The following is a 14,812-nucleotide window of genomic DNA, read 5'->3' on the forward strand; positions in this document are numbered from 1 at the left end:
ATGCAAAGTGGTGAAAATAAATGAGGAATAGATTGGTGAATGTAAGGTAAATGTTCTAAGGTTGTTGTGCCTTTATAGGTAGCAGTGATGGGACAGAGCGCACACCATACACATTTATAAATGAAAACCAATATATAATTACATCTAATTGATATCTTTTATTTAATCGTTTTTGTTGGGATTGTGCCAAAATTAAACGTGTGTGTGGTACTTTGGTAACGAGTCCAAATTTTCATTTGGGCAAAAAAAGTCAAAATTGTCGAATCGATTAAAAAAAATTTGTAATTTGTGTGTGGCCACCATTAGGCCCCATTCACACGTTGCGCTCCTTTTTAAAGGGGAACTGAAGAGAGAGGTATATGGAGGCTGCCATGTTTATTTCCTTTTAGGCAATACCAGTTGCCCGGCAGCCCTGCTGATCCTCTGCCTCTAATACTATTAGCAATAGCCCCTGAACAAGCATGCAGCAAATCAGGTGTTTCTGACTTTAAAGCAGACCCAAACCAAACATTTTTTTTTTAATTCAAAATATTTAGTTGCACCACTCTGACACATACAAAGATAAATAAACACTACTTGAAGCCTATGAGCATTTCAGGACATGCTTTTCACCCTTCTCTTTGCATAACTAGGGTTATACTGGGGGCAACCATTAGCAATTCTTCCTTTGCCGGACACCATCTACTCCACCAGTTTGCCGGATTTTGCAATATGAAAGGAAGGGAGGGGTTCCTCCAATAAATGTAAAATATTTTAGATTTGTCATCATGCAGCTGAGAAAGGGCTGCTATTTATTATTATTATAATTTAGAAAATAGATTTTATTTCTGAAATCTTGTATTTTTAATTTGGGTCCACTTTAAAGTCAGATCTGACAAGACTAGCTGCATGCTTGTTTCTGGTGTTAATCAGATACTACTGCAGAGAAATAGACCAGCAGGGCTGCCAGGCAACTGGTATTGATTAAAAGGAAATAAATATGGCAGCCTCCGTATACCTCTTACTTCAGTTCCCCTTTAATGCATCGCCGAGTAGATGACAACGCACCATACTGGATTAATTCTGCTCCATGGGGCTGTTCACATGCTGGCATTTCATCCGAGTGTGTAATGCCAGTGCTTTGCTGCCAGCGTTCTTGTGGAAGGTGCACGCGTAGCACGCACTGTGTTTCTATGGTGACTTGCAGGGTCTGCGTTTGTTTCACTTTTGATGTGTGTGTTTATGAGTGCAGAAAATGCCAAAAAGGATGTGGATATTTCCAGTGCTAATATCGTATGCTGATGAGAAGTGCTGGGATTTACTGCTGTTAAAGTGAACCTCCAGACTATAACTCTACTCAGCAGCACTGAAAAGGCTTGGAGTTTCTTTAACAGTTTCACAGCATCAGAACTTTGTTTTTCTTAGCTGCACAGAAGAAAACTGTTTTGGTGCAAATTGTTTTTTTTTTTTTTAATTTGAAATTTGAAGTAGCACGCAGCTGGGAGGGGTGATCAGGACACAGGACAGTGTGAACTGTGTCTCATGCTCCCTGTCACCTCCTTTCAACCAAAAAGATGGCTGCCCCCATGACAAAGATGGCTGCACCGTGAAATAACAAACCTTTACCTTTTCTGTTAAAACAGTGTAATGATTTGCTCTGCTGTCTGCACAGGCAGGCAGCTTTTTGACCATTTTTCAGGTCTGCATGCTGCAGGTCCCTGGAAAGGAGACCTGTTTTCACTCTGCAAGTTTCAGACTTGCTATTCTGGGGAGGGATTTGCATTCACTCATCTGCATATTGATAGCTCTGCCTCTTTTGAAGGCTTGCAGTATAAATGCCATTTCCTCCCAGAATTCCCTGCTGGTCATAAAGGTTTGGTTTTGCTGGACTTACCTTGAGTTTCAGCCCCTCTGCTAATTGTTTGCTAAATATTGTCTTAGAGTAGTTATCTTTTGGAGTGCACTAGCATTCCTTCTAGCGCAGTCAGGTTGTTTATTATCTGTATTGCCTAGTTCTGTCTTATCTGTTGTGATTGCACTTTCTCCAACGGCGGCTGACAGTGAATCGCTCTGTCTGTTTGGATCGCATTCGCCCTAGCGGTAGAGGCGGTGGATCTTTCTGTATTCTGTCTTGGAGTGTAAACCAGAGCAGCGGTTGCTACTGGTTGCTCCATCTGTCTGTCTGTTGGGATTGCATTCTCCCTAGCGGTAGAGGCGGTGGATCTCTCGGTACTCTGTCTTGGAGTGTAGCCAGAGCAGCGGTTGCTACTGGTTACTCCTTCAGTCTGTCTTGTCTAGCACGAACGCTTGCTGTTGTCTGGTGTGAGACAACCGATTAGCAAGCATTTGCGTTATTTGTCTGTTGTCATTTTCTGTGTTTCATTTGTTAGTCAGGGTTGGTACGCTTTGTCGCTGTTGCGCTTAACGTGCGGTGACCGTGCCTTGCACGCACTTTGTCGCTATTGCGCTTAACGTGTGGTGACCGCGTGTAGCTAGTCCTGTCTGTTCCTTAGTGTTGGATTACAGTTTGTTAATTGGTTCTGTCTTTATTCTTCCTATGATCGGTCTTTACTCAGTCTGGTGTCTCTATTAGCAATCGCCATTCTTGCGATTGCTTTCTCACTTGATCTTCGCTGTTGTATGTCAACCGTCGCCAGGTGGCAACTAGATTGGTGGACATGCATACATTCTGTCTCTGTGCTCTCTCTCTCTCTCTCTCTCTCTCTCTCTCTCTCTCTCTCTCTCTCTCTCTCTCTCTCGAGAGAGAGAGAGAGAGAGAGAGAGAGAGAGAGAGAGAGAGAGAGAGAGAGAGAGAGAGAGAGAGGCTATCTTGCTCTGTATTGCTTCAATTCGTACAATTTCTATCTGGCATCTGTGGCTGTGAAGAGGGTTTATTCCTCTGCACTCCACAGCTCCATCTGCCGGTTGGAATTCTTCTCTACAGGTGCATTTGCACCAAAGCTGGGTTCCCTTTCCAAACGCTTGTGAAGGGTTTCCGCAGTGTCAGCACACATGTTGTGCGCTGACCTTGGAGATAATTCCACAATCGTTACAAACAGAGTGGGTAAGTTACATATAAAAGTAAGAAGTAATCAGAGGCTGGTAAAAGCACTGGCTGGTGGGCAGTTCTATCTGCTTCCATTAGCCCTACTGGTTATCACTGGGTAGTCCTGCTTCAGTGGCAGCTCAGAAGTCACAGCAGATGCCAATACTGGACACAAGCTTGACTGGTATAAATGGCCCTCCTATCAGTGAGTGTTTGTTGTGTGGATTATGTGGTCATGCTTGCTGCAATGAAGTAAAGCTGTGATGTGTTTTCCCCTTATTGGTTTATGCAGTACCTGAGCAGTGTTAGAGTCATGGTACCACATCGGTCCATTGATAGCTTCTGCCCAGGGGGGATTATGCTTGTGCCCAGCTGGATGATCTGCAATAGGTAATATCCGGGGCATCTTAATCTCCTTTATTGTCTGAGGATTAGGCTGTAGGATGAGCAGTATTGTCTGCTGAGGGTTGTGTCTTGGTGGGATGCGATGAGGATATGGGGGTCTTAAGCTCTTTGTAATGAAGTCTCCCTGAGGAACAGAAGAGGAGACTCACCAATGCATGGAGTGTGTCCGGTTTATAGAGGCGACATAGAAATCCTCTAAGTTATGTGTGACAAGATTAGCTGAGTAGCATCCGTGAAAGCCGTGCTGGAGATGATTGCGTCCCGAGCACTCAATGTGAAGACTTCTAGGAGGAAGCTGTAAAGAGAACCCAAGGCCTCAACACAGTAAATGCTTACCTAAGGAGAGGGTCCTCCAGAGACTTCCCACGCTGTCCTCTGCTGTTGCCCGGGACCCTCCTTAACATTGGGGCCGGCATAAGTGCAGATGTGCCTGCGCAGTAGCACGGAGCCGCTAATACAAGAATGGCCCCGGCTTACTGTGCATGCACAGTACGTCCGCACTCACGCTCCAAGAGGAGTGCCACTCCCATCAGATTACTGACAAGCCCTTTGTGGGCAATCTTTGGATGGGCCGAGCTTTGGCTTTGGTACTCTTTAACCTTTTAGCAGCCAAATAAAGTAAACCTTTATTTGGCAGGTAGCTTTTATAGTTACCTGTTCCCGGATGGCTGGATTGGCTTAATCTTTCCTTCAAGCAGCGGTGATGTAATCCCAAAATCTGAATTCCAATTCTATCCGATCACCTGATATGACATGTGATCGGGATCCAAGGAATGGTGTCAGTGTTCTAGTGCCACTGGCTGGTGTAACCACCCTTCTTTCACCACTGAGTGAAGCTGGAACGCTGACTACATCTCCTGGATCCCGATCACATGACATGTCGGTAGTTCAGAACTACGGGTGGAGCAAGAGAAGAAGCCGATCCGGTGTTGTGTCTGATTACGCTGCCTGTTGATTTGCGCTGCCCCGCATGCGCAGTAGGAGACTGTGCGGCCACATTTCCTATTGAATGATGCTGCTGGTGGTAAAATACTAAATATCTCCGCTCTCACACCTCTTACACTCCCCAAATTTTCAGGGTAGGGAGGGAACCCCCAGAATGATCTCTATGCCAAATTACAGCCCCCGAGACCCGCTGGTTCCCGAGATAGGTTTCTGTAATCTATCTCCTGAACTAGCGGGTCTCGGGGGCTGAAATTTGGAATAGATGTTGTTCGGGGGGTTTCCTCCCTACCCTGAAAATTTGGGGAGTGTAAGAGGTGTGGAAGCGGAGATATTTAGTATTTTACCTCCAGCAGCATCATTAACTTCACACTGAGCATGCGTGCTACTGAGTGTGGAAGGGAGCTTCCGGGCAGCGCAATCAGACGTTACACTGGAACTATAACTGCTCCCTGCCTTCCTGCTCTGCATAAAGGAGATTAGCTGACAGAGGTCAAAATGCAGAGCAGTTTTCAAATTAATTATCCTGTTAAAACTGCTAAAAAGTTAGAGGAACTCCAGGCAACTAGAAAATCACACACATATACCTGACATTATTCTGATGAGGTTCACTTTGAAACTTAAAATTTTTTTTGCTTTAAAACCTCTTAAAATAATTTTAAACCTCCTGATGACATCATCGTTCTAGTCCTGGCATGGGCAAACTTGGCCCTCCAGCTGTTGATGAACTACAAGTCCCACAATGCATTGCAGGAGTCAGACAGCCACAGTCATGACTCATAAAGGCAAATGCATTGTGGGACTTGAAGTTCCTTAACAGCTAGAGGGCCAAGTTTGCCCATGCCTGTTCTAGTCCCACTGTGGCAGCAAGGCTATTGGGATGGATTAATTCTGGCATCTGCATCAAATGACATCGGGGCACTGGACTACACTTCCCATGATCCCCGGTAGTGACTTTCAGCTGCTAATACCCTTCTGCCAATTCTGAATCCTGTTGCCTGATATCCGTTTCCCTGGTGGTGCCAATCACTTGTTGCTAATGCTGAATCTTATTAGTTGCGATCAGTTTGTGGGTTTGCTGGCCAACACACAACAGAAGTGGAATTACAGTAATTCACCCCATTGTCAGTTCAACACCGGAAGTACAGGCTGTATTTAAATAGCATGCAGCCCCTGTGGTCAAACGTTCAACTGAGCACCTGATCTGCATACTCCTTCTGGGTCTGTGGCTTGAAGTATTAGAGCAGAGCGGGATCATCCACCAGGCAGTTGCTTGGGGCTTAGTGGGTGTCAAAGGACCCACCTGCTACCTTCTGTCCTCTCTACACTTCAGCTTACCAAAAGGACCACAAGGGGGCCTGAAATCTAATCTACTACCTTGCCTGGGGCCCTAATGCAGCTTAATCCATCTCTGAGTTACAGGATCAATAGACAGTTGGGCATTTGGCATTAAATGGAAGAAAAATGTCATCTTTAATATCCCTCACTCTAAGGTTACAGTATTCTGGATATCGGGGGGGGGGGGGGGATTACTGTATCTTTAGTATGCTTGTGTGATCATGCCGATTTTGTCAATATTTCATGTACAAACATTTTTGCTTTATATTTTATATTATAGGAATGTTGTGTGGTGGGAAATTGAGTAATAATTACCTAGCTAAGATTAGGAAAGCCGACACCATGTATGACTAGGTTAGGTAGCATTTTGTAGGGATTAGTTCAGCCATAACTATCATAACTCGGAAGATATGAATTTGGGGTTGAAAGCTAAAGTGTCTCATGTTTACAGAGTGGCTTTGAAAACATGAATCGCTTAGGGAGAACTTGTGTTCAGCCGTATCAAGCCAAACTGGGGCTCTGCCCATTATGCAATTGCCCCCCTGCCACACACAGACTAATGAATGACAGTGCAGCTCCCTATGGTGACTGTCCCCACAACCTCTTTGTCACAGAATGCTGAAGAGTCACGGTACCAGTTTTGTCTCCACACTGACATCCTCTGCTGCCTCTCTCCTGTGTCTTCTTCCCTGCCTGCACCCAGTCACTGAGGATGCTCGTCCTCGCACATTAGGAGCTAGCTAGCTAGTGGGGGGCGAGGTCATAGTGGTGAAGCAGTAGTTGGCCCTGGCATGGAAGCAAGGGAGAGAGGGGTTGTCCTCTACACAGCTTGACTCATCAGTCATCATCACTTCCTAGTAGCAAGCTCCCCACATGCCTTCCAAAGCCACTGCCTCAGCAGCTCTCTTCTCCCAGGTCCCAGTATGACGAGCAGCATCTATTAATCTCCTGTCTTCCCAATAACTGGTTGCTGGTCAAACGTGGCTGTCCAGGGGGACCTCTGTGTACGTATCATAACATAACTCGGTCAGTTGGGGTGAGTTGAAAGACTGCTCACCCTGCTGCCGCTGAAATGTTGCAGCGTTAAATACTTAAAATCCTGCTGTGCCACTATAGATGTAATAACATTAAGTCTATGGCATCGCCCAGGTCAAGTGTTGTAAGCTCGTGCCAAAATGACCTGTCTCAGGACCCACAGCTAGGCCCACCTTGGTCACCTGGCCGTGAACCTAGAGTTTCTCTCTATTTTTTTTCCTGGCAATGGTGCAGAGGTATGTTACCTGTGACACCCCCCGCCTCACTAATAAGTATAACAGTAATCTTACCTCCAACACTAACTTTGACGATATCTGCAAAGTACCTGTGTCCTCATTATGTATCTAGAAAACACAGCAGATGCAGCCTGCTAGTGATGTGTGGTGGACAGGAGACTTGTACTATATTTTCTATATATATTATTGGGGGGGGGGGGGGGGGGGTTTGCTAGGGGCTGGTGACTTTTCTTTCCAGGCTGTTGAACTTTAGGCTTCGGTGGTGCCAGAATGGCACACCCAGTGCAAATATGCAGCCAATGGAGTTAAAATGGAGAAAGAAGATGTATTCTTGCTCTGGAATTCAGAAAGTATTAGCGGCAGAGGATCAGCACAGCAGCCAGACAGAATGCATTTCCTACAGAGAGTCAGCAGCTACTCCTTCTGTATTCCTTTTGGCTCAGGCTTCCTTTACCTCTTTAGACCGATCTGACCTGGTCCTCAGGATGCCATAAACTACCTCGATCCACACCACACAAAGTACATACATTTTTATCTGGTTCCCTAAATATAGGGAGGCTCTGGATGCTGGAAGTGCCATGTCCTGTCTGTCTCTCATCTTGTTTGTTTCCACCACAGGTCCTTGGCATTGGGGCAGCAGTACAGCACCCTCGGCTCACAGCCCATCCTTTGCGGATCCATACCAGGATTGGTGCCCAAACAAATGCGATTCTGCCGAAATTACATCGAAATCATGCCAAGTGTGGCGGAAGGGGTGAAGCTGGGAATCCAGGAGTGCCAACACCAATTCAGGGGGAGACGATGGAACTGCACCACCATTCATGACAGTCTCGCCATCTTTGGGCCTGTGCTGGATAAAGGTAATGCAGATAGTGTTGTCTGTATTGGTGCTTGTTCATGACTGAAGAATACCGTACTGCCGCACAGAAATGACCAATCAGAGGAAACGTTACTATCGGTGAAGAAAGCAATCCCTTCAGTACAGCTGTATTCATGGCAGTAATTACTGGCATACCTTATTTTGACTTGCTTTCAGTAAACCTGTAATACAGCCATTTCAATGAGTTCAATGTGCTACTAGTTGCTCGATTAGTCCAGGTGTGGAAAATAAGTTACAAGATGGGAGCTTTGTAGGCAGTTCCTACTCCACCAAGACTGGATAGACTCCAAGCAGGCAAAGCCAGCTGTATGTGGTCCGGTGTTAGTCATGGATACTGGGATACAGCATACCCCCATTAAAGGGACACTTAAGTCAAACAAAAAAAATGAGTTTTACTCACCTGGGGCTTCCAATAGCCCCCTGCAGCTGTCCTGTGCCCTCGCCGTCTCCCTCCGATCCTCCTGGCCCCGCCGGAAGCCACTTCCTGTTTCAGTGACAGGAGCTGACAGGCTGGGGACGCGAGTGATTCTTCGCGTTCCCGGCCACAATAGTGCCCTCTATGCTGCTACAGCATATATCATATACCATACAGCAGCATAGAGGGTGCTAATGTGTCTGGGAGCGCAAAGAATCATTTGCATTCCCAGCCTGTCGGCTCTTGTTGCCAAAACCGGAAGAAGCGCCGGCGGGGCCAGGTGGATCGGAGGGAGACGGTGAGGGCACCGGACAGCTGCAGGGGGCTATTGGAAGCCCTGGGCAAGTAAAACTCATTTTTTTTGTTTGACTTAAGTGTCCCTTTAACCTCTACAGAGCCAACTCTGAGCCTATCCCATAGTGACCATGAGATTTTGGCTTGGACGGAGCTCTAGTAGTGTTTCACATTTACGTAGTTTGGTTCTGCATCCTTGCATATTCCAGTTGATGTAGAGAACAAGTATCAAACATCGGGCCCACGGACTGAATGCGTCTCTCCTTGCCATTTTGTGAGGCCCTCGAGAGCTTTAAATGTGCATCATTGTAAGCAGTAAAAGAACAACAGCACATTGCCTTCTCACCCACAAGATGAGTGTTAAAACGTTCAGTTTAAGCTCGGGTGCAGATACGCCTTCACCCCAGACACACATCTACACACCTTTACCCCCCGTCACCATCTCCCCACATAGCAGAGTAGTGCAACAGAACAGTGTGATATTTACCTGCTCCAGTGATGCATCAGTCTCTTGTTCTTCCCAGCAGCTGCACGCTCTGTATTTCCATACCTCCAGCTCCCAATCACAACATGCATTTGGAACCAGATGTATGAAGCATAGAGCGTGTCAGGAAGATTAGTGGAGGTCTAAAGCAGCACTGGCCCAGGTAAGTATTAAACTGCTATTTTGAAGGGTGGGGGGAGAGAGTGGGTTACCAGACTCGGTCATTATAGTTACACCACTTAATATCAGACAGTTTAATAAATGTTAAATCTTAATAAACCTTTTGGCCCGCATTAAGACTGTTTAATATTTTGGCCCCTTTCGTGAGTTTGACACATCTGATCTAGTAGGAAGACCCGACCTCACAACGTCCCACAGATCTATGTAAATAACTATTGTTTTACAGAAAAAATGTATTTGACTCTAAATTTTATTTTTGGCTTTTAAACTGATATATTTCTTATTTTCAAATGTTAATATGAAGGAAAAATAGTGATGATAAAAAGGACCAGTGTGGTTTGAATTATAAAATGACATCTTTTGCTGATATATTCTTTATGGTATACTGTAGGGTTTTTCAACAAGTCTTGTAGGGACCAAGAGTTCCTAGGCGAAAAGTAGGGAGAGACCGGGAAGTCCAATGGTGCAGTATCATGAGGTATAGGGAGATAAAATGTTATAGATATATATACTCACAAAGGTGTGTTGCAGTTCCTGCAACCACCGTATAGGCCTGCAGGGAATTAACCGTCCCTGCTCGGTACTCCAGGTCCTGCTGGATACTGGATGGTCGCTCTCCTGTAGTCCTGCTCGGTACTCCAGGTCCTGCTGGATACTGGATGGTCGCTCTCCTGTAGCCCTGCTCGGTACTCCAGGTCCTGCTGGATACTGGATGGCCGCTCTCCTGTAGCCCTGCTCGGTACTCCAGGTCCTGCTGGATACTGGATGGTCGCTCTCCTGTAGTCCTGCTCGGTACTCCAGGTCCTGCTGGATACTGGATGGTCGCTCTCCTGTAGTCCTGCTCAGGTACTTCGGGTCCTCCTGGATACTTGGTGGTTGCTGTCCTATAGTGCAGCTCGGTACTCCAGGTCCTGCTGGATACTGGATGGTCGCTCTCCTGTAGCCCTGGTCGGTACTCCAGGTCCTGCTGGATACTGGATGGTCGCTCTCCTGTAGTCCTGCTCAGGTCCTCCTGGATACTTGGTGGTTGCTGTCCTATAGTGCAGCGCGGTACTCCAGGTCCTGCTGGATACTGGATGGTCGCTCTCCTGTAGCCCTGCTCGGTATTCCAGGTCCTGCTGGATACTGGATGGTCACTCTCCTGTAGTCCTGCTCAGGTACTCCGGGTCCTCCTGGATACTTGGTGGTTGCTGTCCTATAGTGCAGCTCGGTACTCCAGGTCCTGCTGGATACTGGATGGTCGCTCTCCTGTAGCCCTGCTCGGTACTCCAGGTCCTGCTGGATACTGGATGGTCGCTCTCCTGTAGTCCTGCTCGGTACTCCAGGTCCTGCTGGATACTGGATGGTCGCTCTCCTGTAGTCCTGCTCAGGTCCTCCTGGATACTTGGTGGTTGCTGTCCTATAGTGCAGCTCGGTACTCCAGGTCCTGCTGGATACTGGATGGTCGCTCTCCTGTAGCCCTGGTCGGTACTCCAGGTCCTGCTGGATACTGGATGGTCGCTCTCCTGTAGTCCTGCTCAGGTCCTCCTGGATACTTGGTGGTTGCTGTCCTATAGTGCAGCTCGGTACTCCAGGTCCTGCTGGATACTGGATGGTCGCTCTCCTGTAGCCCTGCTCGGTATTCCAGGTCCTGCTGGATACTGGATGGTCACTCTCCTGTAGTCCTGCTCAGGTACTCCGGGTCCTCCTGGATACTTGGTGGTTGCTGTCCTATAGTGCAGCTCGGTACTCCAGGTCCTGCTGGATACTGGATGGTCGCTCACCTGTAGCCCTGCTCAGTACACCAGGTCCTGCTGGATACTGGATGGTCGCTCTCCTGTAGTACGCTGGACTTTCCAGAAAAACAGCAAAGCTATTACATCCAAAGGAGGTCTGACTTGGTAGTGGGTAGGATGGAGGCGCCCAATGTATGTTCTATTTTAGTGTTTCTTTTAAAAATTACAAATAAAATAGGTAATTGCTTACCTCTCCAGATGATATAGACACCAGTTCAATTGGAAAAAGTTTATTAAAAAAAAAAAAAAAAAATTTTTATTAACACAGCATCCCAAAATAAACAAGATTGTTGGTGTCACGTATCCAACAGACACGTGGGTTAAGCCCCTCTCCCGGCATCAAGGCAACTCTCCTAGAGCGGTCCCTACGCTAACGATGGGTGCATCAGAATCCTACACATACAGTGAGGGTATCCACGACGATTGGGCACGTCTGATATAGGATGAGAAGCCTGAGAACAGACGTGCCTCTTGTCACCTGCATAACCATGAGCCCCTAACCTCATAGGGCTTAAACCACATGCGTGTAGGATATGTGGCACCAACAATCTTGTTTATTTTGGGATGTTGTTAGCTGCTGGCTATCTGTGGGTTTTACATTTTGCTCTGTGTGTTTTCCCAGCCTTGTGAGCTCCTCATATGATGGTTATTGGCCTGATTGAGCCACTAGCAATTCTTAAGCGGTTTACAGTTGTGATACTACATTTACACTGTAAAGAGGGATTGACAGCCATAAAATACTGTTCTGTGTTTATTATGTAGTCTAAATCCTGACCCTGTATTGCAAACATAGAAGATAAATACCTTACCCCTTTGCAGAAGCTGCCAAAATCAAATCTATGCTGTGTTTACAAGGCAAACTAGATATGACAGTGGAGTTCTGCGTACACCAGTTCAGGCAGAGGAGAGAAAAAAAAGAGTAAGGGAGGAAATTACATCAGGATCGGCTTCAGTCAGAGGCAGTAAAGATGGGAAATGCCTGGAAGTGTTATCTTTATTTACTATATACAAACCACTGAAATCAAAATGTGGACAGTACAATACATATGCAAGTAGAACGAGTATTTATCTATTTATATAGGTGCTTTTTTTCCTGGGATAGTATGGCTTACCCTGGCGTTTAAGACCTTGACTTGTTCATATTTATATGTAAATAGTCATGTAGCTGAGGTGTGAGCTCTCCCTGTCCCACAGTGGTGGAGAGATGAGCCGCTTCCCAGCGATGACAGCATGCAGGGTTAGCTCCCACACGGGCTGCCGGCTCACTAACGCTGGCTGAATGAGTGAAATGGGCTTAGGGCAGAATGAAAGGACTTTAAGCCTCCTCCCCACTGTGAGGCTGAGAGGGGCTCCGGGCGCAGCAGGGCTCCAGAACCATTCACACGCCCTTTCACTGCTCCCCCCACAAGCAGAGGACAGCGAGCAGTCTGCGCTGAGCTGCCTGTTGCTACGGATCGGCAGGGAAATGGCAGCCTGGTCACACGCAGGTCCCAGGGACGTCCATCATTATGTCACTAATACACTGTGACACCAGCACACAAAAGGGGATTGAGTGTCCCAGCAGGTAACTGGCCACACTGGGAAGAGGAGGGAGAACTTTTTAAAAAAGAGGATTAATCCCCTCGCTGCATTATGCAGAGATCTTCACTGTGATATTCAGCCTGCTCCTCTGCAGCTACATATCTCACACTCGTCTCAGAAGCTTACACTCTATCCTGCTGCAGTCTCTGGTTCGCTTTTCTGCATAGTGCATTATGGGCTGATCTCTCGCTCTGAGTGACAAGGGATGAAATAAAGAAGACATGGAAGCTGTGAATGGATCTGTTGCCAGAATTTGCCTGTGTTGAGGGGGTGATGGGATTGTGTTCTGTAGCATGTGCTGCCTGTGCGCTGAGTGCGTGACAAGCAATGATAATCACAGGGGACGGTGGCTTCTGCTGCTGCCGAGGCTGAGCTGTCACACCATGACGCAGTGTGTTTCATCCAGCTTAGGATAGTTTAATTATTCCTAAAGTGTTTACATTTTACCAGCTTCATACAATAAATAGTGGGTGCAGGTGGGTACATCTGTAAAAGGGCGCCGTGGTAATTTGGGTGCCGCGGATAGCTGCTAGTAGAGTGTCTGTAAAATCAGAATTATTATTTTGCCAAGTACAACCCAGATGTACCCAGAATTGTTTTTGCCACATACAGGGTCGGTGATGGTACAGTAAATACAAACAGTATATACATCGTAGGCATATACACAAGCATAGCAGAGAGGGATCAGAGTGCTATGTGCAGAGTGCATCTGAGTGCTATGTTGAGCAGAGCTGCCACTTTATGTCCTTTGGAAGGGAAAGTGCAGGGAGGATAGAGAGACCCGAGAGAGAGAGGAGAGCGGAGGGAAAGTAGAGAGGTGAAATGGGAGAGAGAGTCCTTTGGGGTTGCCGTGGTGACTGGCTGGCAGTGGCTTGGATGGATAACTGTCCTGGCTGGAAGATTTTCCCCCAGCTTGCGGCCTAGGAGTGGGATCTGGCAGATACAGTCCGAAATGGAGTTGTAGGGCTGCGATGTGGTGCAGATGAACTGGGACTGGATGGCAGTGGAACAATAGTAAAATATTGGTAAAAATGACCAATATACTCCTATCACTGAACCTAACCTTATTCTCACACTTATGGTGCCCATACATTATGCCATTTTTTTCATTTTTTTTTTCATTAAATCCTTTTGTTCGATTTATTCTGTTCGATAAAGATTTTTCCAACATGTCCGATCGGATTTTTATTTAAAAAAAAAAAAAGAGATAATCGTTCATTTTGAATAAATGGGAAAATCGAACGTTTTTATTATACCGTGTATGGGCACCATATAACTCGTCCTCTACCAGTGCCTAAGCCTTAATGGAATTTTTGCTAATTAATGATGAAAGGGGAAGATGGGTAGACAAGTCTGAAGAGCAGGGATTGTCAATGAGATGCAAATAATTCTCTGAGGTGAAGCAGGATTATGCAAATTTATGCAGCCTGAAAATGGACCAAATCCTAGTGAAATTCGATTGGTCCATTTTCAAGCTGCACCTATTTGCACACAGAATTTTGCACATTCTTGCATCTGTTTGGAGTTATTTGCATGCCATTGAGCCGATAGTAAAATATCAGTAAATTTATAGATATTATTATTATTATTGTTGTGTAAATTTACAGATATTATTATTATTGGTACTTGTGTATTATCCCGTCTAGCAGAACGGGCTCGGCAGTTAGACAGGCTGGAAAAGTGTGCACTGTGCTTCTTGAGCAGCTGATTCACCACAGATCAGCTGCTCCGTTCCATTCAGCTTTCCTCACTGCGCGGTGTTGTAGCCCGTCCCGAAGTCACAGCACTTGTTTGTGTAAGATGTGAGTAGAGGGACTGTACAGCACGCTGAATGCAGTTGACCTCCGCTCCATAGACAGCAGCCGCTGATCCCCGCTTAGGTAAGCTCCCCCCTGGTGGGCTGTGATTAGGGGCGAGACCCTTTTATAGACAAGCTGTATGATAGCAGGCAGATTGCTGCAGGGCACAGCGCTGTACATAGCAGGGGGTGTGAGGTGGATCACCTTGTGCTGGTGCTCAGCAAGTCCTCTTCCCTGTAATGTGATTAGGCAGAGTTGGTATGCCGCTAGAATCACTTGTAATTCCCCTCCTCCAGGCTGGAAGGCTTTATGCCTCTTTTATTATTGCTCTCTATTGTTCTGCGGCCTGATCGCTGACAGAAAAGCCAACACAGCGCAGTGAGGAAAGCTGTGTGGAACGGAGCAGCTGATCTGTGGTGCATC

The 14,812-nt window shown here is 46.6% G+C and overlaps 1 protein-coding gene across 6 annotated transcripts in view; it reads left to right on the plus strand.

Annotated features, from left to right (window-relative positions):
• Positions 1 to 14,812, plus strand: part of LOC137541751 (proto-oncogene Wnt-3) — a 303,040-nt gene that overhangs the window by 233,753 nt on the left and 54,475 nt on the right. For all 6 annotated transcript variants that reach the window (XM_068263229.1, XM_068263233.1, XM_068263230.1 and 3 more), the window contains one exon: positions 7,600 to 7,841. In XM_068263229.1, the coding sequence (XP_068119330.1) occupies positions 7,685 to 7,841 (157 nt within the window). In that variant the 5' untranslated portion in view covers positions 7,600 to 7,684. The remainder of the gene's footprint in view (positions 1 to 7,599; positions 7,842 to 14,812) is intronic.

The sequence above is a fragment of the Hyperolius riggenbachi genome, chromosome 12 (assembly GCF_040937935.1).
Source record: "Hyperolius riggenbachi isolate aHypRig1 chromosome 12, aHypRig1.pri, whole genome shotgun sequence".
Taxonomy (NCBI): Eukaryota; Metazoa; Chordata; class Amphibia; order Anura; family Hyperoliidae; genus Hyperolius; species Hyperolius riggenbachi.